This window comes from Nycticebus coucang, chromosome 17 (assembly GCF_027406575.1).
Source record: "Nycticebus coucang isolate mNycCou1 chromosome 17, mNycCou1.pri, whole genome shotgun sequence".
Taxonomy (NCBI): domain Eukaryota; kingdom Metazoa; phylum Chordata; class Mammalia; order Primates; family Lorisidae; genus Nycticebus; species Nycticebus coucang.
The window spans coordinates 3,738,293-3,763,162 of record NC_069796.1 but is presented as its reverse complement, the minus strand read 5'-3'; the positions used below and the strand labels follow the sequence as shown (position 1 = coordinate 3,763,162).

General features: G+C 41.7%; 1 protein-coding gene across 8 annotated transcripts in view; it reads right to left on the bottom strand.

The window, feature by feature from the left end:
- The window catches only part of PAM (peptidylglycine alpha-amidating monooxygenase), a 282,185-nt gene that overhangs the window by 58,101 nt on the left and 199,214 nt on the right, over nt 1-24,870 (bottom strand). For all 8 annotated transcript variants that reach the window (XM_053566346.1, XM_053566342.1, XM_053566345.1 and 5 more), the window contains 7 exons: nt 17,812-17,860; nt 16,411-16,478; nt 15,062-15,142; nt 14,700-14,776; nt 13,847-13,950; nt 2,294-2,478; nt 763-831 (listed from right to left, as the gene is read on the bottom strand). In XM_053566346.1, coding sequence (XP_053422321.1) covers nt 763-831; nt 2,294-2,478; nt 13,847-13,950; nt 14,700-14,776; nt 15,062-15,142; nt 16,411-16,478; nt 17,812-17,860 — 633 coding nt within the window. The remainder of the gene's footprint in view (nt 1-762; nt 832-2,293; nt 2,479-13,846; nt 13,951-14,699; nt 14,777-15,061; nt 15,143-16,410; nt 16,479-17,811; nt 17,861-24,870) is intronic.

Below are 24,870 nucleotides of genomic sequence, written 5' to 3'. Positions count from 1 at the left end.
ATTTCACTTCCAGTCTTGGCAAGTATAACAAGAAATCTGATGTTTGTTCATTGCTCTAATTCAAGCTCTGACATTTTCCCGATGGCACACAAAACCACACAACAACAATAATGAACACCACTCAGCAAGACACTGGCAAAGATGGACACAAGCAAAGCTGTGAGATGCTGATATACCAGGGTTATAATCCATTTCCCACTTGTTTGCACAGTACTGCCAACATAAGTGCTGGTAGCAAGTTCGAGAACTTAATTGTCAGACCTAGAAGACGATACTCTCCCGTACCTTGCTGAAAGCAGAGAATGATTTAAAGAGGCAAGATGTGGATTTCAGTCTTAATTTCTTTTTTCTTGAGCCTCAGATATACATAATGAACATACATACAAAATACGTAAGAATTTAGATGAAAAAGGTCATTAGATTTCAAAAGAAACCCACTGGTTGTTTTTAATGATTATCTGTGGTACTTGCACTTATTTGTCCTATTCATAACATTTACAATATTATGTGAACTAAAACAAAGACAGCAAAACTTCACAGGATTAAATTGCACTAATGAATTTTACTTCCAAGGTCAAAGTGCAGTAATTGACTATTTGCCCGTGAATTACGCATTATACATAAAAGTAGCAATACGCAGGATTTGAGGCTGGGACACAGACTAAAAGGATCTCAATAATTCCATAATTTGGTTGTCCCTTTGGATAATGAACACTTTTATAATGAACACTTAGGCCTAGCTGTAGAAATATGCAAACATACCCCGGTCTAACACTTCTTCTTCTCGCTTTGGTGGCTGCAGTAGAGGAATCTTATCTTTGTGCTCTGTTTCTGTAAAAGATAAAAGAGGCTGAGTCTAAATTTTCAGTATATATTATACCCTTTGATTTATTGGAAATATACCATCCATATAAAAATATTGTTCAGGGTCTTGTGCTTGTTACAGTATTTTTTATTTTTTATGCAATTGTATGCCCCTGGTCTTTATGGATTTGTTACAGTATTAAGAACTTATATGATCTAATTCACATAATGCTCCAATTCACAAGTGCCCCCCACCCCCCGCACCAGCATTACCACCAATTAATTACCAGACTTCTGACTTAATAACTAGGTCAACTATTTTTTTTAGTCATATATAAATGATATAGAATTAAAAAAATGTATTAACAGAAGTATTCTTTTTTAAAAAAAAATTAAATGTAGTGATATTTTAAGAAAATTTTGAGGCATATTCTATAAATATATTGGAATATTAATAAATGACCTGATTGCTATGCTAACTTCTCTCACAAAATGTCCACCAGAAAGAAAGAAAAAGTTGCTGTGGCATTTCAAGATTGAATTTGGAAGGCCAGGTGCAGTGGCTCACTCCTGTAATCCCAGCACTCTAGGATGCTGAAGCTGGTGGATTGCCTGAGCTCACAAGTTTGAGACCAGCCTAAGCCAGAGTGAGACTCTGTCTCTAATAATAGCCACGTGTGTGGCAGGCACCTGTAGTCCCAGCTACTTGGGAGGCTGAGACAAGAGAATCGCTTGAGCCCAAGAGTTTGAGGTTGCCGTGAGCTGTGACATCATTACACTCTACCGACTCTACCAGAGGCAGCAAAATGAGACTCTGTCTCAAAAAAAAAAAAAAAAAAGTTGACTTTGTAAACTCAATAAAGTCTCATGCAATAAAACAGGGTGTGCACTTTACCATTTTATATGAAAGAAATGTCAGTTAATATGACCATTTTGCTGCTGAACAATAAATTAAAGAACAATTCTGAGAGTAAGATTTTTTTCTGAGAGTAAGATTTTTAAAAACGCCAAGACTTGTAAAGCCTCACAAATCACGAATTGTTCTTTGCTTGAAGAAACCTGTTAGGTAGATAATTTCGAGTATGGCTGGAGATGACAACCATTTTTATTGGCAAATTGTAGTGCTCTTTAGAATACGGCGCATATATTTCATAACTAGTGTAAGTGACTACCGGCTATGGGAGGAATGGGACGGGGATGTGACGAACGTGAATTCAGTGAAGGAAGGTCTCCATTTATGGGATCGGTCCCCAGACTAATCTGCTTCATGGCTGAGATTTTTCTCCTCCCCTGTTTTGATGGGGACGTGTTAGGGAGGGGAGACAGGACAGAGAGAGAGGAGGGAATCAGAAAATGTGCGCCCAGGGGTTTCTCTGAGATAAGAAGGCAATAATCGTGATTGTGAGTATCAGTTTTATAGTCACATGAAATACGCAAGAAAATACAAAACCCAGGGTGCCCGGTTACATTCTCCTAAATGCTGCATCACCTTCGTGGTGGCCGTGCATCATCACCATGTCTGACTTCACAGGGATGGGGACGTTGGCCTCGGGAGGGATGGTTCCGAACATGTCTGGGGCCACGTTCTGTGTGCAGGTCATGAAGGAAACGGCGCGTTTGGCCTCCATGTAATACATAATATACAAGTTGCACATTTCATCACTGGAGGTGCCACTGCAGACAAAGAAACAAAAACAATACAAGTCAGCTACTCCCATAAAACACATTCTTAATGCAAGAAAATTCCACCAACCTGCCAGCAGTAGATTCAAAGGTGAAAATATTGTACATTTATTTTATAGCTTTCATTAAAAACCATCACAGTTTTCAACATCAAAAGCACATTATTTCCACTTAGCCATGGAGTATCAGGGCAGCCGTTCCATGAATATCACCAGATAACACAGAATAAAAAATGGTACTGAAGTCGCTGATAAACACAGACTTTCTTTTCTCTCCTAAATCCTTTTATTCTGTAGTTGCAGTTGCTAAGTTATTCTTCTCATGAAAAATCTTAATTATTTACTTAATAATGGGAACATTTAGAACATTTCAACAGAAATATGTATGCTTGACAAGCCTTTGAAATGGCTTTTCCTCCTAACACCAAGAATCTTGAACCTTATTTTCAGTTAATTCCCTCCTTCTTCATTGACAGATGAATCTAGAGCCGTGTGCCTGCCCTGAGACTTCCTGGTGATCCCTGCCGTCTGCCTTGGAAGCTGAGCTTATACCAGGGACGAAAAAAATGCCTCAGGAATGGTTCGAACTGAAGTCAGCTCTCAATCTTCAGATCCGATTGGAGTAGTGCTACACAGTTGAATGACTCAACGTTTAAAATGGATTTCAAAACGGTGGAAAGGACATAGCCAAGAAAAAGTTCCAAGTAATAGAGGTAAAGTCTAATGGTTTACAAAACATGCTTTCTTTTTTCTCAGCTTGCAGAGGTTACTGAGCATTTCATTCTTGTGACTATTATTAGGAAGGGGCTGTCTAAGGACACTTTCAAGAAACTTTTCATTGCAAAGTACTTTGGGCAAAGGAACATTTCCATTTTGGTATTAGTTGTGACAATTTTTAGCAAACTGACAGTAATACAGGACGAGTGGGGAGGTGGGTTATTTGCAGCACAGAAACATCCGTGTTGACGTCTCCAGCAATGTCAGGCAGCCTCGCTTCCTCTCCATGGCAACAGCAACAACGTTAGCAAGGGAAGGAAAAAATAAAGTCTTTTCCAAACAGAGATGTGATTTCTCTAAGCATTGAAAATGTAGAGTCCCCGAGAGACTCCAGGAATAAAGCCCCCGCCCTGGGAAGTGCTGCTTACGCTTTAGAGATCATTTGGCTTCTCAGTCTTGGAATCGGATACCTGTCAGCGTAATTGCTTATCCCGTGACATATAAGCAAATAGTCAAGTGCAAACCCAAACAAACACCTGTTCAGCACACACATACCCAGGGTGTCAAGGAATGTGAAAGGAATGGAGCTGCAAAAATAGGCCAGAGCTGCTCCCATTTCATCCCTCGCTTCCCTGTTCAGACACAGGAAGTGTGTGGATCAAGACAGCAAGGAGGGAAAAGGAAATTCAGACATGGCCTTTCCTTGAAAAAAAAAAAACTCAATATCATCTTGCAGAGAGTGAAAGCAAAATAATCATTTAAGCATATCTAATGGAAGGAAAAATATTGAAAATTCATATAATAATTCATGAAACTTGCAACTTATCAATGAACACTTCCTTCCATATGTTATCTGTTTGGGAACATCAATGCCCATGTTTTCACTGGGGAAGTTAAACCCACCCACACCACAGCGTAGGGAATGTAATCAGCATATCTAGAAATGTTTTATAACAAGTTTTGTCTATATATAGACAGATCTATGATCTGTGTATATTCTTTCTACACATCTTTACATCCACACATCCCTTTATGTAAAAAGAAAAATGAGGTAGGGATTTGAAAAGCAACTGATACCACATGTTTCAAAGTAACTTAAATAGAACGTTTTGTTAATATACATTCCTTTAAATATAATTTTGGTGTTTCTAAGCTTGTTACATTTATATTCAGAGGAATTGCTTTAATAGGCACTTGAAAATAAAAAGAGTTCATTTCAAACAAGTAAAACCTAATCCATCTGGGAATAAGGAACTGAACTGAGAAACATGTGTGAAGGGGAATAACCACCAAGGCACCAATCAGGACAAGAATTTACTCTTAGTAATCACTTCATTGCCAGGAAATTTACTGGCAAACTGTCTGCCAGTGACAGTTAAAAAACTGTAGACAGTAATAACAAGGAAGGCTATGAAATAATAAGGTGGCATGAATTTGGAATGATTTTTATGCTAATACTGGATACAAAGGCAGCATTTATTATTTTAGAAATCGTGTTTAGCTGGGTCAAGGCTACACGTTCGCAAAATGCACACAGTGAAGCAAATTATATGGAATCAGTAACTTTCAAAGTAACATAACTCACTGTCCTTTATAATTCATGATCAAGCTTAATTAGTGATTTTGAGAAAGAAGACAGACGCACGATCTACAAACACAAGAAAAAAAGCTCATCATCCTTAATCATCAGAGAAATGCAAATCAAAACTACTTTGAGATATCACCTAACCCCAGTAAGAGTAGCCCACATAACAAAATCCCAAAACCAGAGATGTTGGCGTGGATGTGGAGGAAAGGGCACACTTCTACACTGCTGGTGGGAATGCCCACTAATACATTCCTTCTGGAAGGATGTTTGGAGAATACTTAGAGACCTAAAAATAGACCTGCCATTCGATCCTATAATTCCTTTACTAGGTTTATACCAAGAAGACCAAAAATCACAACATAACAAAGACATCTGTACCAGAATGTTTATTGCAGCCCAATTCCTAATTGCTAAGTCATGGAAGAAGCCCAGGTGTCCATCAACCCACGAATGGACTAGCAAATTGTGGTACATGTATACCATGGAATACTATGCAGCCTTAAAGAAAGATGGAGACTTTACCTCTTTCATGTTTACATGGATGGAGCTGGAACATATTCTTCTTAGCAAAGTATCTCAGGAATGGAAGAAAAAGTATCCAATGTACTCAGCCCTACTATGAAGCTAATTTATAGCTTTCACATGAAGACCATAACCCAACTATAGCACAAGACTGTGGGGAAAGGGCCAAGGAAGGGGAAGGGAGGGGGGAGGTTTTGGTGGAGGGAGGGTAATAGGTGGGGCCACATCTATGGTGCATCTTAGAATGGGTACAGGCAAAACTTATTAAATACAGAATACAAATGTCTACATACAATAACTAAGAAAATGCCATGAAGGCTACGTTGAACAGTTTGATGAGAATATTTCAGACTGTATATGAAACCAGCACATTGTACCCCTTGATTACTCTAATGTACACAGCTATGATTTAACAATAAAATAAAAATAAAAATAAAATAAAAATTGAGAAAATAAATAAAAATATAAAAGCTAATGTTGTAAATTATTTCTTCAAAAGTGAGTTATCTTGACATGGATGTTAAGTTAGCTTCTGGAAAAAACTATACATAAATGTGTAAAATTATACACATGTGTACACATCCTTACCTACACATGTGCACAGTAATTCAATTAGACTTTATAGTGTGTGTTAATTTTATACACACATGAATATGTTCATCTTTAAACACATAATATTTTCTGAGACATTCTAATCAGCTCACCAATATAGTTCATTTGGGGTCCCAATTCAATGATACAAAATTGAGTTGGTCAAATACTTTAGGAACCTTTGCTATCACAGAGAAAATTTCGCTGAAGGAGCAGAATAAAAAGAAATTAGTCATGCTTATTTTTTCCATCTATAATTGGTCTTGTAGTCAAGGTAACTCTGAGCTCCTATCTAACAGAGAAACTATCGTATACTAAAAATGTGAGGATTCAGATCATCTTTAGTATGAGCATCACAGTTGGCCTATTTCGTTCCCTAATATTCATCTTTCTTTCACTCAAAAATAAAATATCTCACTTTATTTTTTTTTATTATTAAATCATAGCTGTGTACATTAATGTGATCATGGGACACCATACACTGGTTTTATAGACCGTTTGACACATTTTCATGACACTGGTTAACATAGCTTTCCTGGCATTTTCTTAGTTATTGTGTTAAGACATTTACATTCTACATTTACCAAGTTTCACATGTATCCTTGTAAGATGCACCACAGGTGTAATCCCACCAATCACCCTCCCTCAGCCCACCTTCCCCCTCCCTCCCCTCCCTCTCCCCCCTCCCCATATTCTTAGGTTATAACTGGGTTATAGCTTTCATGTGAAAGCCATAAGTTAGTTTCATAGTAGGGCTGAGTACATTGGATACCTTTTCTTCCATTCTTGAGATACTTTACTAAGAAGAATATGTTCCAGCTCCATCCATGTAAACATGAAAGAGGTAAAGTCTCCATCTTTCTTTAAGGTTGCATAATATTCCATGGTGTACATATACCACAATTTATTAATCCGTTCGTGGGTCGATGGGCACTTGGGCTTTTTCCATGACTTAGCAATTATGAATTGGGCTGCAATAAACATTATGGTACAAATATCTTTGTTATGATGTGATTTTTGGTCTTCTGGGTATATATCTAGTAGAGGAATTATAGGATTGAATGGCAGATCTATTTTTAGATCTCTAAATGTTCTCCAAACATCTTTCCAAAAGGAATGTATTAATTTGCATTCCCACCAGCAGGGTAAAAGTGTTCCCTTTTCTCCACATCCGCGCCAACATCTCTGGTCTTGGGATTTTGTGATATGGATCTTACTGGAGTTAGATGGTATCTCAAGGTAGTTTTGATTTGCATTTCTCTGATGATTAAGGATGATGAGCATTTTTTCACATGTCTGTAGACCGTGCACCTGTCTTCTTCAGAGAAGTTTCTCTTCAAGTCCCTTGCCCAGCCTGCGATGGGATCACTTGTTCTTTTCTTGCTTATATGTTTGAGTTCTCTGTGGATTCTGTTAAAAAGCTTCTGCACAGCCAAGAACACAGTAAGTAAAGCAAGCAAACAGCCCTCAGAATGGGAGAAGACATTTGCAGGTTATGTCTCCGACAAAGGTTTAAAATATCTCACTTTAATCAGACAATTGCTCTCTATATTCCTAAGGGAGTGTTTTGACACACCTACTCTTATTTTTGTACCTTTGCCATTGGACTGCCACCCTGAATGATTATTGACCCGAGGAAGGAGGGAGAAAGTATTCACCTGCCTGCCCTGGCCCCAGGGAACGCCTGTGAACATCCCCAGCACCAACGTCATTCTCTAAAATGATGACTGTTGGCATAACCTCTATTCCAAAATTAATAGCAAAGCATTTCTATCATGTTCTTGCATAATGAAGTGCTGATGCGGTAACTCCCTCTCACCAGTGGACTTACTGTAGATAAATGCTGATTCTGACATGGTATGGAAGCCTGAAGAGAGTCATCCCCCAATCATTTGTGGGGTGAATGAGGAATAAACAACCTTCTGTAAGACATGTTTACAACTTACTGTGACATAATAAGTTAGATCAAAATGTCACGCTGCTGAAAAATGAGCCAGGTTAATCTTACACTCAACTGATGTGTGGCATTTCTATAAATACTTAGCCATTTATACCTGCAACTGTCTATAGAGCTATTTAATTCATCTAGGTTCCATTAGGACATTTATAAAAACATTGTGTGTCAGAGAGATACGTAACAGATTTTAGAAGGTACCAAATATTCTGAAAGAATCATTTAAAAAATTCCAAATACTGCTGTGCACCACATTGATGCCGCAGAGGCCACAGCAGCCCCATCATTCCCTCGTCCTGCTCGATGTCCACACCGCAGAGGCCACAGCAGCCCCATCATTCCCTCGTCCTACCCCACGTCCACACAGCAGAGGCCACAGCAGCCCCATCATTCCCTCGTCCTACCCCACGTCCACACCGCAGAGGACACAGCAGCCCCATCATTCCCTCGTCCTGCCCCACGTCCACACTGCAGAGGCCACAGCAGCCCCATCATTCCCTCGTCCTACCCCACGTCCACACCGCAGAGGACACAGCAGCCCCATCATTCCCTCGTCCTGCCCCACGTCCACACTGCAGAGGCCACAGCAGCCCCATCATTCCCTCGTCCTACCCCACGTCCACACCACAGAGGCCAGAGCAGCCCCATCATTCCCTCGTCCTACCCCACGTCCACACCGCAGAGACCACAGCAGCCCCATCATTCCCTCGTCCTGCCCCACGTCCACACTGCAGAGACCACAGCAGCCCCATCATTCCCTCGTCCTACCCCACGTCCACACTGCAGAGGCCACAGCAGCCCCATCATTCCCTCATCCTGCTCCACGTCCACACTGCAGAGACCACAGCAGCCCCATCGTTCCCTCATCCTGCCCCACGTCCACACCGCAGAGGCCACAGCAGCCCCATCATTCCCTCGTCCTGCCCCACGTCCACACTGCAGAGGCCACAGCAGCCCCATCATTCCCTCATCCTGCCCCACGTCCACACAGCAGAGACCACAGCAGCCCCATCATTCCCTCGTCCTACCCCACGTCCACACTGCAGAGGCCACAGCAGCCCCATCATTCCCTCGTCCTGCCCACGTCCACACCGCAGAGGCCACAGCAGCCCCATCATTCCCTCGTCCTGCCCCATGTCCACACTGCAGAGGCCACAGCAGCCCCATCATTCCCTCATCCTGCCCCACGTCCACACCACAGAGGCCACAGCAGCCCCATCATTCCCTCGTCCTGCCCCACGTCCACACTGCAGAGGCCACAGCAGCCCCATCATTCCCTCATCCTGCCCCACGTCCACACAGCAGAGGCCACAGCAGCCCCATCATTCCCTCGTCCTACCCCACGTCCACACAGCAGAGGCCACAGCAGCCCCATCGTTCCCTCGTCCTGCCCCATGTCCACACAGCAGAGGCCACAGCAGCCCCATCGTTCCCTCGTCCTGCCCCATGTCCACACAGCAGAGGCCACAGCAGCCCCATCATTCCCTCGTCCTGCCCCACGTCCACACAGCAGAGGCCACAGCAGCCCCATCATTCCCTCGTCCTGCCCCATGTCCACACTGCAGAGACCACAGCAGCCCCATCATTCCCTCATCCTGCCCCACGTCCACACAGCAGAGGCCACAGCAGCCCCATCATTCCCTCATCCTGCCCCACGTCCACACAGCAGAGGCCACAGCAGCCCCATCGTTCCCTCGTCCTGCCCACGTCCACACCACAGAGGCCACAGCAGCCCCATTGTTCCTTCGTCCTTCCCCACATCTTTTAGATTCAACGTATGTTAGGCTTGAAAATCATCAAAACGGCTAATAGTAATTTGGGGAAGAAATAAGAAAATCATAAGAGGTCATTTTATAAAACTTTTGGCTATTTCTTAGCAAGTTAAATAGTGCTTTTAAATGTATACATTAAGGAGTTAATATATATCACACAACTTCTTCTTTGCACACAATAACACTTAAAATGCCCATTCAAGTGCTATGTTGATATCTAAGAACACTCATTCCAAATGAAACATATGACCAACAAAATGGACTAAATTGATAAATACTACCTACCTATTCTCAACAATTAATTTTCAAGTTTAGCATATAAAGTTTTAGGCTGATTAGCTGACTTAATTAGCTTAATTGGCTGGCTTAATTAAATTCCTTTTTATATTAACTTGATTAAACATTTGAAATGAATTTGGAGAAGCGTCATGTTGAATATAAAATATGTAATGCAGTCAAGCACAAAATTGTGCTTCTTCAGACATTAATTAATTAGTACTCCATTGTTAATACTAAACACACGGCTACAACTTTGTCCAAAATTTCTATCTACTGTTTAAAAACGTCTGGATAAAATGTTTTTACCATTAAGTATATTTATTAATATATCTTGTCTTAAATCTACCTAGTTTTTAAATACTTTTTAATTATTGGTAGTATTTTGACTAACAAGTCATAACTGCCTACACTTACGGAGACCAATGTGACGTTTCCATCTAAATATACAATGATTCAGTCAGGTGAATTAACATATCCATCACCTTGTTTATCTGTCATTTTTCAGGAGGAGACATTTGAAATTTATTCTTCATTATTTTGAAAAATACAATAATTCTTGAATATAGACACTCCGCTGCATAATAGATCAGAAAACCCATTTCTTCAGTCCGTCTGAAACTTTCACCCTTTAATCAGCTGCTCCCACTTCTTACCACCTCCTTATCACCCAGCTGCTAGTGACCATCATTCCACCCTCGGCTTCCACCAATTCCACATTTTTAGGTTCTGTATATATGTGAGATCATGTGGTATTTGTCTTTCTCTGCCTGGCTTATTTCATGTAGCATAATGTCCTCCAGATTCATCTATGTTGTCACAATGACAGAATTTCCCCTTTTTGTAAGTTGGTACATAGACCACGTTTTCTTTGTGATGGACAATGCGTGCATTATTAAATTCACCTGGTTTTTAACGGGGGGTATTTTGAGATCCCTTATATGGGAAAATCAGTCTCTATTTTAAAAAGTGCTTTTTATTAGTTAGCAATGATTGTTCTACCCATGCTAAGTTTTCTCCAGTCCTCAAATTTCTAGCTGAATACAGAGGTAAGCCAGGTCTTGGTGGAAAAAAATAACTCAGCTGAAAATATTGATATATGACCACTGTCAACACAATTTTCATAAAAAATCTAGTTTCCATGTGGCTGCAGAACAGGAAGGTTTAAAACTCAAAGCCAGTAATTTCCCCAGTACGTGGAGGAGGCAGCCGCAGGCCCCAGACTGTCTGTGGATAAGGGTCCTTTATAAGCAAGGGCTTTAGGCCTGCAGCTCAGGGAGGTTTCTCAGGGGAGGGTGTGTTTGTGTACCTTGGTTGGGGCATGTGGGAAGGGGGGGAGATTTATAGAGTATCATTTAATTTAATAACATCCTAAAATGCTAGTTTTTCTTTCCTGCACACATTCTCAACTGTGACCCTGCAGCACTTTATGAAGGCTGTGCTCACTATTTTGCAAAACAGAGATGCACTCCCTGCTGTTACCTTTCTAAAAATAAAAAGCGTTGCAAGTGCAGCAGAGCTATTATTCATCATTTTTATGCATATTTCAATTTATTCAAACTTGCCTTATTAGTTTGCCATTCCATTTTGCTGTGGAAAAAAATTGCCTCTGTAGTATAAATTAAATATTCCGAATATGGACTCACCCAATAACTTAATTTCCTGTAATTATTTTCTATTTTATTTATATTACAAAATGGTGTTTCCTTTAGCACACATGAGATTTATGAAAGGGTAGATTAGTGTAGCCATTTTGGGGCATAATTTTAAAGCTAAATGCACATTTTTAAAAAGACAAGAATTATTCTAGACTCACGAAACTAAAGAGGCCCCCAGGGATCACGTTGGCCTGCCCCGCCAGTATTACAGCAAGTCATTAATGTCTACGGGGGATATTACCTCACACAGGAAACTCAGAGGTTAGAACTTGGTCAAACTTACAAACACCCCTAAATTGCAAAGAGACCTAAGCAGAAATTTCTACTTCTTACACACTTAAAACGTATAAATCAACACGCGTACTGTGTTGGAAGGAATTTGTTACTACTTTCTTTGCTTACTTCACAGGTTCATAAAACAATGGCATTTAAGGCAAGTTTCTGCACTCTGCCCTGACCAAAAATGGCCAACAGCTGATTGACGCCCTCTGCTTCGTGAACCTCGTGTATTGAAAGATCGGTAAGAAACGAATCATCAGACTGTTTCTCTGAAATTATTATCACAGCCCTCTCCTCTCATTGCATTTCCCATAATGCAATCATTTTATTGCTTTCCTTGAGTATCTTTCTCGGATTTATCAAAATTATCCAAAAGCAAAGCTGTCGGAAACTCTTGTTTGATAATGTTTTTCTACTTATTCTAACTTTAGCCTTAAAACTGATGCTTATTAACATAAAAGCCATTTTAAAGTGCAAAGAAAATCCACCACCTCAAATGCCCTCCCTTTGTCCCTGCACCACCACCTCTCCCCTTTTCCTGCACAGCCACCAGTTAAGTGTTGTCACCCTAGGACCATCTTCAGGGCATTCAATGCTAACTTTTAGATGACCACTGTTCTGTCACTTTAATCAAAAGATAAATGATTTAAAATTCTAGCTTCCAGGTGGCATCAGTCAAGGTTTTAAAACCTAGTTTAATATGAAAAGGAGGCACTTTGGTTCATTTCCAACAAAAAAGCATGATAAGAGAATTTATCTTCCTTTTTTTTTTTTTTATTTTGGTAAGCTTTTGTGAAAGTTCATTTTGCTGTGGAAATTTTACTTAGTGTTATAAAATATAATTATTTGAAGGAGTCTTGGTATTTTGAAGATTATTTAAAAGTTCGACATTCTCTTTTGGAAAAGTGAAGACTAAACAACTGGAAATCACTGAATATGTAGAAGGTTTAACAGGCAGAAAAAAATTATGGTTCTGAGTATTTAATGGGTGCTATTAAGTATATGATACACAGAGGTGTGAGGGTGAAGGTATTTCTTGAAGAAGCAAAAAAAAAAAAGAAGAAGCAGCATAAAAGTTGAGCACATTCTAGGGTTTATCCGCATCAGTGAGTTCTGAAATGACAAAATGGTCTTGCTCCTTTCAAGTGTTCATGGCAGGGCAAAAGAACGTGTAATTTATTCATGAAGATAGCTGTCACCTGTAATCACAACTTGCTAATGAAATCTCTTTCTTTTTTTTTTTTTATTAAATCATAGCTGTGTACATTAGTATGATCATGGGGCACCATACACTTGGTTCATAGACCGTTTGACACATTTTCATCACACTAGTTAACATAGCTTTCCTGGCATTTTCTTAGTTATTTTGCTAAGACCTTTACATTCCACATTTACTAGGATTCACATATACCCTTGTAAGATGCACCGCAGGTGTAATCCCATTAATCCCCCTCCCTCCACCTCCCTCCCCCCTCCCTCCCCTCCCTTTCCCCCTTCTCCCTGTTCTTAGGTTGTAGCTGGGTTATAGCTTTCATGTGAAGGTCCTACATTAGTTTCATAATAAGGGTGAGTACATTGGGTACTTTTTCTTCCATTCTTGAGACACTTTACTAAGAAGAATATGTTCCAGCTCCATCCATGTAAACATGAAAGAGGTAAAGTCTCCTGCTTCAAAAATACACTTTTGGGACTTGATCAAACTAAAAAGCTTCTGCACAGCCAAGAACACAGTAAGTAAAGCAAGCAAACAGCCCTCATAATGGGAAAAGATATTTGCAGGTTATGTCTCCGACAAAAGTTTAATAACCAGAATCCACAGAGAACTCAAACGCATTAGCAAGAAAAGAACAAGGGATCCCATCACAGGCTGGGCAAGGGACTTGAAGAGAAACTTCTCTGAAGAAGACAGGTGCATGGCCTTCAGACATATGAAAAAATGCTCATCATCTTTAATCATCAGAGAAATGAAATCTCTTTCAACAGTGAAATATGTAGAATCATACCCAATGTGGGTGGCTTCTGTCCTTCCCTCGCCAGTGAACACACATCTTGCAGCCAGTAGGTCACCAAAGCTCACATCTACTGGGTGTTCCACAGGGTAGAAAGCCTGCGGACAGACACGGAGATTGACTGAAGTTATTAACAAAGTACAGAACCACACGCTTTGATATTGTGAAGCTGGGCACGCTCTGGACAGAGAGGATGGAGACAGACAGACTGACTAAAGTTATTAACAAAATACAGAACCACACACTTTGATATTGTGAAGTTGAGCATGCTCTGGACAGAGAGGATGGAGACAGACAGACACACGCTCGCTAAAGCACACACACTCTTGCACACTTGCACACTCTCACACACACTCACTCTCTCACACATTCACTCTCACACTTACATTCATACGCTCACACTCACACACACTCTTACACTCGCACATTCACACACATGCACTCTCACACACACACTCACACACACTCACACACATGGAGGACGAAAAGCGTACACGAATCAGTTCTACTTTATGTCAAGACTACCAGACTTTGAAATAAACACTACTAGCAAATGCATCCCATAAAGATGGGAAGGAATGTAATAATATCTACCTGAAACCCTGCCTTTGACCAAAGGACAAAAGAAAAGATGCCCCGGACATGTCTAGATCACACTGAGAGAGCTACAGGACAGCACCAGACTGGAAGCTGTCGGGAAGGGGTTCACACAGCCACATTCCCAGTCAAGGCACACTCGGGGATTTTTAGCTTCCAGAGAAATTCACAAGGGTCATGTAAAGATTTTTAAACATTCCATTCTGCTGGTTGGTATTTTTTCTCTCAAAGTTAATAAGATTGCCCACACCTGTGGCAGCTGGGGGCTCTGTCTTCCAATCAGCGCCCATTGGCCATTTCTTACTCTGTATCCACTGACCACTTTACCTGTAATAAACACAAATTATAATCATATGATATGATAAGGCACTGTAAGGAAAAAGACATACTCACTTGTCTGTTGTACAATGAAATATGAATATTTTTTAGAACCCCAAATACTGAGTATCTTGAAAATTATATAATGAAACAGCACAAAAATTTTCATGGTATTGTATAAAATAGCTTTCCCCGAAAGGGACTTAAGGTCAAGTGTCACTTACATTTTACATTTATAGCACTAGTAAGCACAGAGTAAATATTTATAATTGAATGCATACTTTAAGTTCTTACCTAAACGGTGAGTGTGGACTCTGTAGGCAAAGACGTGCATTGGATAATTTTTATAATGGCATGAAATGTCGGAATTCACCACTGAGAGAAATGAAAACACAGGGTCACTATTCAAGTAGAAAATGACATTATTCTTCTCTAAAATTATGCTGTTCCCTGGATGCCAGGCATTGAGATTTTCTCATGAAATACACGTGCATTCATGACGTGCATTCCGGACACCCAGTGCTCATTCTGTGCCACCACTTTACTAAAATGATTAAGAACCCCCGTCTCACAGCAGGTTCTTAAGTTTGACCTAATCAAAATACCCTGTCAGTAAAAACATAGGCTTAATTTATTACCTTTATCTTGAAAAAAGGTTAAAAAAATTTTTTTTTTAAATTTTGGAACAGAAGAATTTTTGAAAAATTTAATGCGAACCTGTAAGGTCATTGGCCTGGCAGTTTCTGCTGAGAAGGAACCATTTCATACACTTTCCTCCTTTAGAGCCTAACACCCAGTAGCAATTCAATACACATTTCTTTTATTTTATTTATTTACTTTTTTTGTAGAGACAGAGTCTCACTTTATGGTCCTCGGGTAGAGTGCCGTGGCATCACACAGCTCACAGCAACCTCCAACTCCTGGGCTTAAGCGATTCTCTTGCCTCAGCCTCCCGAGTAGCTGGGACTACAGGCGCCCGCCACAACGCCCAGCTATTTTTTGGTTGCAGTTCAGCTGGGGCCGGGTTTGAACCCGCCACCCTCGGTATATGGGGCTGGCGCCTTACCAACTGAGCCACAGGCGCCACCCGCACATTTCTTTTATAATAGATGAATGAACAGTAAGAAAGAGACCAAGCTGGTGATTAACAGATTCCAGTCAAAACAAATGAACAATTTTAAATATGGCACTTTTTCTGGAAAATTATTGATAAATAATAATATACTTATCGTCATAACTTTTTGTCAGCTTGGGAGGATCAGCCCATCCTCATTTTGCAAGTAGTGAAGTCAACCCAGTGGTATAACTTCAAAGGCCAGCCTCTTTTAGGTCATGGTTTATGCTACTGCACATTATTCAGTGTGTCTTTGGCATTGAAGGAACACATGATTGATTTTTAAAATACTCAAGATTTATTCTCTAACTTACATAACGCTCTCTCTACCCAGGGAGCTCCATTCTTAGCATCTCAATACATGGAAAAGTAATAAACCATGGCCTTGGAATCAGACAGAAAAGAACTGGTTTATTTTTCAGGGACTCAAGAATAGTAGTCATTTTAAAAGTTTATAAAAAATGTACTAAGTTCGTTCCTGCAGATTAGGTAATCAGGGGATGACAGATATGAAAGCCCCAGTACTCACCTTTCTCTCCTGCTGGTATAACAGTATCAACAGACATCATAAGGTACATGCCAGCAATTAAAGGCTGCCTGCAGAAAAAAGTAACATTTCTCTCAATTATTTGAAAAAAGTAAAATCTACTATTTTGGAAAAATGGACTAAATACACTAATTTATAAAACTTGATTCTTGTGAAAATTAAAATGAAACAATATGGAAGAAATGGCGCGATATATACTTATATATTTTAGACATATAAATATAAATACAGGTGAACCTCGTAAGTTGGCCACCCAAGGGACTGTTACAAGTTGGTCAACATACGGAGGAGGTCAACATAAGGCAGGAGGCACGTACAGGTGGTGCATGTCTCGTCCACGAAAATTAGGTCAGCTTAAGGAGGTGGTCAGTGTAGGGAGGTTCTGTACATGTAAATTGCTTCTTGGGATGGCAGGCTCAACACAGTTCCTGTGATAGCCAATTTATGTGCCAGCTGGCTAGGTTACGGTACCTGGTGGTTCAAACAGCAGTCTGGATGACGTTGTTGGGTTTTAAACAGCTATTTTTTAGATGTGATTAACATTTAAATAATACTTTGAGTAAAGCAGATTATTGTAGGTTGGCCTTATCCAATCCAGTAAAGGCCTTAAAAGATTGAGATTCCCTCTAAAGGAAGGAATTCTGCCCACAAATTGCCTTTGGACCCCTGAATGCAATAGCAGTGCTTTCCTGAATTTCCAATTGGCCCTATAGATTTCGGACTTGTCAGCCCTACAATAGTGTGAGCCCATGGGTTCTAATATCTCTCTCTCCCCTTCTCTCTAAATATATTAAGATGTATATCCTATTAGTTCAGGTTCTTTGGAAAACCCTGAGTAATGCAGCTCTCACGACTCCCAGCTGTGACCTTCATGCCATTTTCTCATCTCCCCCCTAAAATGTGGACCAAAATAAATATAAAACTCATCTTCACTAATAGAACATGTGAAACGCGATGGTACCACACTTCCAAGATCAGGCTGTGAAAAGCCTCTGTCTTCCTTCCTGATGCACACCCTGTCTTGCTGTTTTGCTGACTTTCCATGATGGAAGTCACTCGCTACAGTTCGCATGGTGAATAAATGAGGGCTCCCTTAAGCCCACAGCCAGCAAAAAACTGGATCCTGCCTGCCCACAACTGTGTGAGTGACCTTGGAAGTCGCTCCTCCCTGGTCAGGCCTTAAACTGGGAGAAGCCCCAGCAGAGATTTTGAGATCAGCTAAGCTGTGGCCCCATCACCAGCCACAGGAAACTGAGATAATTAAGACGTGTGCAAGTTTGGTTCATTTTTTATTTACAGGTAGCTAATACAGTGAATGTCCCACGTTTAAGCCCTCAAAGACCTTTATGCTGTGGTGTCTCTGGGAAAGCCGGAAGCACTTACGGCAGACGTGTGAGGTGTAAGGACACTCCCGAACAGTCCTTGTGATTATCTGAAAACACATGGAGAAACACATGGCTTCAGTATGAAAATGTGAGAAACTAATTTCAAACTAACACATTTTAGATGATCATTACTCAGTACTTAAGAAAACCAAATTAAGCTTCATTTGTATAGGGCTTTTACAGAGTTCTCGTATTCATTAATTGCCATAACTACAATGCATCATAACAGGAATAAAAAAAACATCACTTCACGGGTGTGTAACACTTCTTGACTCTGCAGCCTGACCAGGTACTGGCTTTCCTGGAGGACCGCCAGAGCGCAGGTGTGCGCCCACTGTAGAAACTTGTTCCTTCCCTCTGTGCCTTAGCTAAGGAAGGCTGCCGAACAGAATGGTTTGTCCCAGGCTGCACCAAACCGTTGGCTTTTCTACTTTTCAAAAACTGAAATAGCCTGAAACTTGGGTTTCATATTTTGTAGGCATTATTGACATCTATGGCTATTCAAATTCAAAATTTTATTATTCTACGTGATTCACATCTCTTCTAGAACAACCTTCTTCACCTAAGCGCCGTGTGCTTGCACACATGGTGAGACACCCCAGCAGGAGCAACTTGACCTCCCTAAAGCAGGGTGGTGGCCCTGAGCCCATGGCTGCTTCTGCGGCAGGTGTCGGTTATGGAGAGAAGCACATTTCGGCCCCATGTTTGCCGCGGAGATTATGACCTTCCGACTCCAACGTGGTCCTTGCCATGGTGACATATTATTATTCTGGCAGCCTCTTAGCCAGTCTGGCTGCTGCGGACACAGAAACTCCAGCTAGTTTTGGACATTTCACTGACAGTTTGCTGTGAGCTCTGACCTGGCCTGGCCTTCTGCTGTAACACAGCACATAGGGCCACGAGATGTGAAACCTTGTGAGAATTCATTTCAATTAACAGGGCTGTATATGAAACCAGCCTCCAACATGCATTACTACAAAAACGAACGCCACTTAAAAGGTGAATATAGAAATATATTGGTGCTTCTGCTAACATTTTACTATATAAAATGAAAAAAATAAAGAAATGAGAGAGCTCAGAGATGTATGGAAAATGAACTCAGATGATCAACTTCGCATCCTGGTTGATCAAGCTGGTTGGAAAGACGTACTCTGTGGTTAAAATTTAGAAACAGGAGAAAGAAAATGAGAAGGAACAGATGGAGACGTTAACCCAGTAGACCAGAGATACGGAATCCCATTGCTTAGAAAAGATGGGAAGAGTAATGACTCAAAACTAAAACGGTCTGAAATTATGAGACTGAATCTATACTCACTTATTCTGTACAGCAGAGGAAGCAAACTCTTCCCTTGATTTATATTTCAAGAAAATCTTGTACATTTTCATGAGCCAAATTTGTTAGGCATAAGAAGTTTGGGATTTATCTGTACATTTAAATCACACACAATTATGTGGGCATCGTACAGCACCTTACAAGACCATTATCAGTTTTCTGGTAAAATATGTGAAATAAAGAAGGCTACCTAATACTTGATAAATTAATAGTAGTAATCAGTATTTTTATCAGTCAGAAATTCTACAAATGAGATAACGTAAGAATTGGGCACTTCATTTAGAACACAGGGAAAATTCAATAAATGCTAGTTCTTATAATTCTTCCTATTGGTATACTCCAAACAAATTTTAGGACATGAATATTTTATTTTTAAGAAATATGTTTTCACAGTCATAAGTCTGGAATTTCTTTAATTAAAGAAACTGAAACAATTAAAATTCTCCAAGTAATAAAACAGGACTACAAAATAGGGGAGGAAGAAACACGGGAACATTAAAAGAATAAAACAGTTAAAAGAAATGGGATTGTAATAAAATTCAGTATGTTGAAGAAATTACACCGAATAGATATTATCAGCAGGTTCTGTATGAGGTTGATACAGAGCAGAATCATAAGTGAAGTGAAGAAATTTTTGTAAGACAAACACCATGGTCTGGCTAAAATGAAATTCTTGAATTGGAGGCCACAGGAGGGTGAAGAAGTTCATTGCACTTCAAGACCTTTCACGACTTTTAGCGGTAAAGCTCCCCTTGACCAGCTCCGGACAATCTGATGTTTTCCGAGTTATGGGCTAGAAGAAGCCAGTTCATCAAGATGCTAAGTTTGTAGAAAGGAGAGTAAGGCCCTTTTTATGTTGATAGGGAAGTAGACTCGATCTATACTCACTTCTTCTGTACAACTGTTGTGCAAAAGCCCTAACAGCTCTTCTTCTCAGGTAGCTTCACCAAGTCTTTGTTTTTTTCTCCATAATAAATGGTTCTGTCCTTCCTTGGACTGGGCCCCCAGGTTCACTCTCTCTCCAAGGTACACTTGTGGACCTTTAGCTAGTAATGTTTTGTCTTCACAGAGAACTGAACCCAAGACATCTCTATTAAAAGGATCATTCATGGCTGCAGTCCTCCTGGTGTAAGATAAATCGCTCCCTAACAGATTTCAGCACATGGAAGTGAAACTTCACTCACTAGGTAGGTACGAGATGATACTTCATTATGTCACTACATTATGTCATAACGTCCCACATGCTTGTACTAGGAGCTTTAATAATGGTGAAGACATTTATAGTGTAAAAGTTGAAAATAGCGTTCAATCAGAATGTGATCTTAAGCAAGATGAAACTGAATGATCATTCCACAAGGGTCTCAGCCTGCGATCAGTGTAACCTGGCTTATTGTACCCTCAATGAATCCCCAACAATAAAAAAAAAAAAGAAATTGTTCTCCTCTGCTTACGTAGAAATATGTAACCACAGCAAAGTCGTTTGCCAAATATACAGACTCACAGAATTTCAGAATTGGAAGGGATCCCAGGGATGATGGAATTCAAATCTCATGCTTGGTAGACAGAGGAAAGGGACAACAGATTAAGAGTGTTGTCCAGAGTATTCAACCAGCCAGTGACATAACGCGGTATTGAGTCCAAGTCTCCAATGCACTTTATTTCCAAAACAAACAAAATAAGATTTCTATCTCTTAGAGACTTTTCCAAGGTATTTCATCTGAAAAAATCCTGAAGCTAAAATAAAGGAATTAAGCAAGAGTGAGTAAGTAACCGGTGGTACTTCAGAACATCCACGTAAGCAGGAAGCGCGGTTCTCTTAATGGGAGGTGAGTGCATAGGATGTGAGGTTATCCATCCCAAACTATTTAGCTTGCTTTTCTAATAACAGCCTGTAGTTCCTGCTTGGATTCATAAAGCAAGCACGGGGAATAATGCATGATAAGAACCTATTACATCTTAGCTTCTTAGAAATCCACTGGTCTCCTAATTTTCCCCTCTAGGGACAGCCCTATGTGCTCATCAGGTCCTGGTTCTTTCCTGCTTCAATAAGAGGATAGGTTAACCACGGATCCTGAGGGAACAGATGGCTATAAACAATCCATATATCCCACTAATTGGAAAAGTCCTTCAGACACAGAGTCCTAGAGTGGATTTCAATTCACTGCACTCCCCTAGGAATGTGAAGGTAAAGAGCAGGGGATACTTATTCCCTACTATTCCAAACACCATTTTGGAAAGCGGATTCTTTCCTTACCGAGGTACTGAAAACGCGTGCCTTAGAAAAAGCAAAGAAGTAACATCATTAACCATAAAAACTTAGTTTTGAAAATTTGGAAGCAAATAGTCCTAATCTCTATCTGCACCATTCTGCCTTCTACTTCCATTCAAGAGTGTTCTGAGAATAATTCTGAGCATAAATGAAAGGCCGCTTTCTCTGCTTTCTATCTTGAACATACAGAAATAAACCAGGGATATCATAGTAAATGAAAATAATTTTATAATAATACATGGACAAAGATATTGTAATACCTATTTGACTATAAAGCTGTCTTGATCTTCAGACCTTATGTCTCTTTGTTCTCAGTTAATAACCTTAAATGAACGGGGCAGATGATGTTTTGCTGAGACTAAATCATGGCTCCCAAGGTGATCAAGGGTAGGAGATTATTTGGGGGTTAACTTCTGAAGTCAGGGAAAATTTCATATAATTAAAATTGCTCTGAAGTTCCCTTAGGAGAATGAAGAGTGCATTCTCCTAACAGATTCCCTCAGCGTTTCTTAGCTCTGGGACAGCCGGCTGTCAGCTGTGTCTTTAGGGCCATGCTGCTTTTTAAAGGAAGGTACTTTGGGCTGTGTTGTTATATAAAGAAGGTTATTTCTGTGCCCCTGCAACCTTGCTCCAGAGAGATGGAACCACATTTCCTGAAGGCACAAGGGGAACGAAGCCGACGGAGAGAACAGTAGACGGGCCCTGCGCTCGCTCTGGGCACAGGCATTCGCAGTGGAAGCTGGTTTAGTGAAGCGAAGACACAATTCCTTTGCTGCTTTTTGGTATCATCTTGCGTAAGTGCAGGTCCTAGAGACACTTTGCAGGACTCGGAGTAGTGGTGATCATCCAAGTTCACCAGAAAATGTGTATGTTAAATTTTATTTTTTTGTTACAGTCTCTTCCGAGTCACCAGATTTCTCCTAGAGAATTTATGGATCTCTGAAAACATCTACTCAAGAGTATCAGTACTCTTTAGTTACAGATACATTGAGATATAATAGTCTCCATTCAAAAGCACTAACTCCCTAGGCTTCATGGCACATGTGTATCTTCTTAGCAAAATAAAACGGAAATAGGTGCACTGTGAGTACAGGATGCCAGCCGCACAGCTTTCCTGGAGGCTGCCGAAAGCAGACGGGCTTCAGTGCTGAATACGCCAGCACTATGGGGAAGGAATCTGCAAAGAAGAATTCCTTTTGAAGCTGTCACTGCAGCAAGTTAGCCTCTTTGATTTCATATTCACTGCTACGGGACTAGAAATTACCAGCTTTCATTTGCCTTGTGGCAAGGAAGAGAAAATGCATTTATCCATCCTGCAAAGACGGGGACTTTCTCAAATGATGCTGTTCTGTTCCTAGAGGAGATTGAACGGAAGGAAGACAGGGCCCCAGCCTGCTCTCACCATGGTCCTGGGCGCAGGGAGACAGGTCCCCAGGCTGCTCTCACCAGGGCCCCGTGCACAGGGAGGCAGGGCCCCAGCCTGCTCTCACCATCGCCCTGTGCGCAGGGAGACAGGGACCCAGCCTGCTCTCGCCATGGTCCCAGGCGCAGGGAGACAGGGCCCCAGCCTGCTCTCACCAATGCCCTGTGCGCAGGGAGACAGGGACCCAGCTTGCTCTCACCATGGTCCCGTGCTCAGGGGGACAGGGCCCCAGCCTGCTCTCACCATGGTCCCGTGCTCAGGGGGACAGGGCCCCAGCCTGCTCTCACCATGGTCATGTGCACCCCAGCCTGCTCTCACCATGGTCTCGTGCACAGGAGGACCGGGCCCCAGCCTGCTCTCACCAATGCCCTGTGCGCAGGGAGACAGGGACCCAGCCTGCTCTCACCATGGTCCCGTGCTCAGGAGGACAGGGCCCCAGCCTGCTCTCACCATGGTCCCGTGCACAGGAGGACAGGGCCTCAGCCTGCTCTCACCATGGTCCTGTGTACAGAAGGACAGGGCCCCAGCCTGCTCTCACCATGGTCCCGTGCACAGGAGGACAGGGCCCCAGCCTTCTCTCACCATGGTCCCGTGCACAGGAGGACAGGGCCCCAGCCTGCTCTCACCATGGTCCCGTGCACAGGAGGACAGGGCCCCAGCCTGCTCTCACCATGGTCCCGTGCACAGGAGGACAGGGCCCCAGTTTGCTCTCACCATCGCCCTGTGCGCAGGGGGACAGGGCCCCAGCCTGCTCTCACCATGGTCTCGTACACAAGGGGACAGGGCCCCAGCCTGCTCTCACCATGGTCCAGTGCACAGGAGGACGGGGCCCCAGCCAGCTCTCACCACGGTCCCATGCACAGGAGGACAGGGCCCCAGCCTGCTCTCACTACGGTCCCATGCACAGGAGGACAGGGCCCCAGCCTGCTCTCACCATCGCCCTGTGCACAGGAGGACGGGGCCCCAGCCTGCTCTCACCACGGTCCCATGCACAGGAGGACAGGGCCCCAGCCTGCTCTCACCATCGCCCTGTGCACAGGAGGACAGGGCCCCAGCCTGCTCTCACCACGGTCCCATGCACAGGAGGACAGGGCCCCAGCCTGCTCTCACCATCGCCCTGTGCACAGGAGGACGGGGCCCCAGCCTGCTCTCACCACGGTCCCATGCACAGGAGGACAGGGCCCCAGCCTGCTCTCATCATCGCCCTGTGCACAGGAGGATGGGGCCCCAGCCTGCTTTCATAATCGCCCTGTGCAGGACATTACCCACAACTAATGTCACAGCAGTTTCCTGTTTCCATCTTTTATGAATGCAAAATAAACCAACAAACAAAACAAGTAATCTACAGTGAAGTTTATGATTACTCTATTTTTTCTCTCAGAATCATGAGCCTGCTCCAGAGTCATACTTCCAAGCAAGTAAAATTAAAAAGCAAAATCACCAATCCTAGGTAAATATGTATGTTTTGAAAATATGTTGAAAATACATATCAAAATATGTATTTGATCTTTTTATTGGACTATCGTACACAGAAAAGTGCCCAAATCACAAAGTGCGGCTCCAGAAACTAAAATAAAAAACAATAAACAAACAAACCCACGTGGAAAAACAAACACAAAATTGGTAGCTCAAAAAACAAAAACTCCCCACTTGTGCCCACCGTGAGGTATTCAGATGTAACCTTTATATTTACACATATGCCATAAACATTTATTTGTCTTTCAGAAAGAGACATTGATTGGTCTTCTGACTAAAACCAGGCACATTTAACTCGCTTGTCCACCAGCTTCACGGGCTTTGATTGAATAATTTTAAATATTATACTAGGTTACTAACAAATATTTATTATTTTCATTTCCCCTTTCTGCTAGCCAAAGACCTACCAACCACTTTTCACTTCCTTGTTTCTGATTTTAATATGCAGTAGACCCTCGATAGCCGACCACCTCCCTACCCCGACCACCTCCTGAAGGCGACCTAATTGCCACAGACCAGACAGGTGCCGTGTATCAGTACAGCAGGCCTCGTTCCT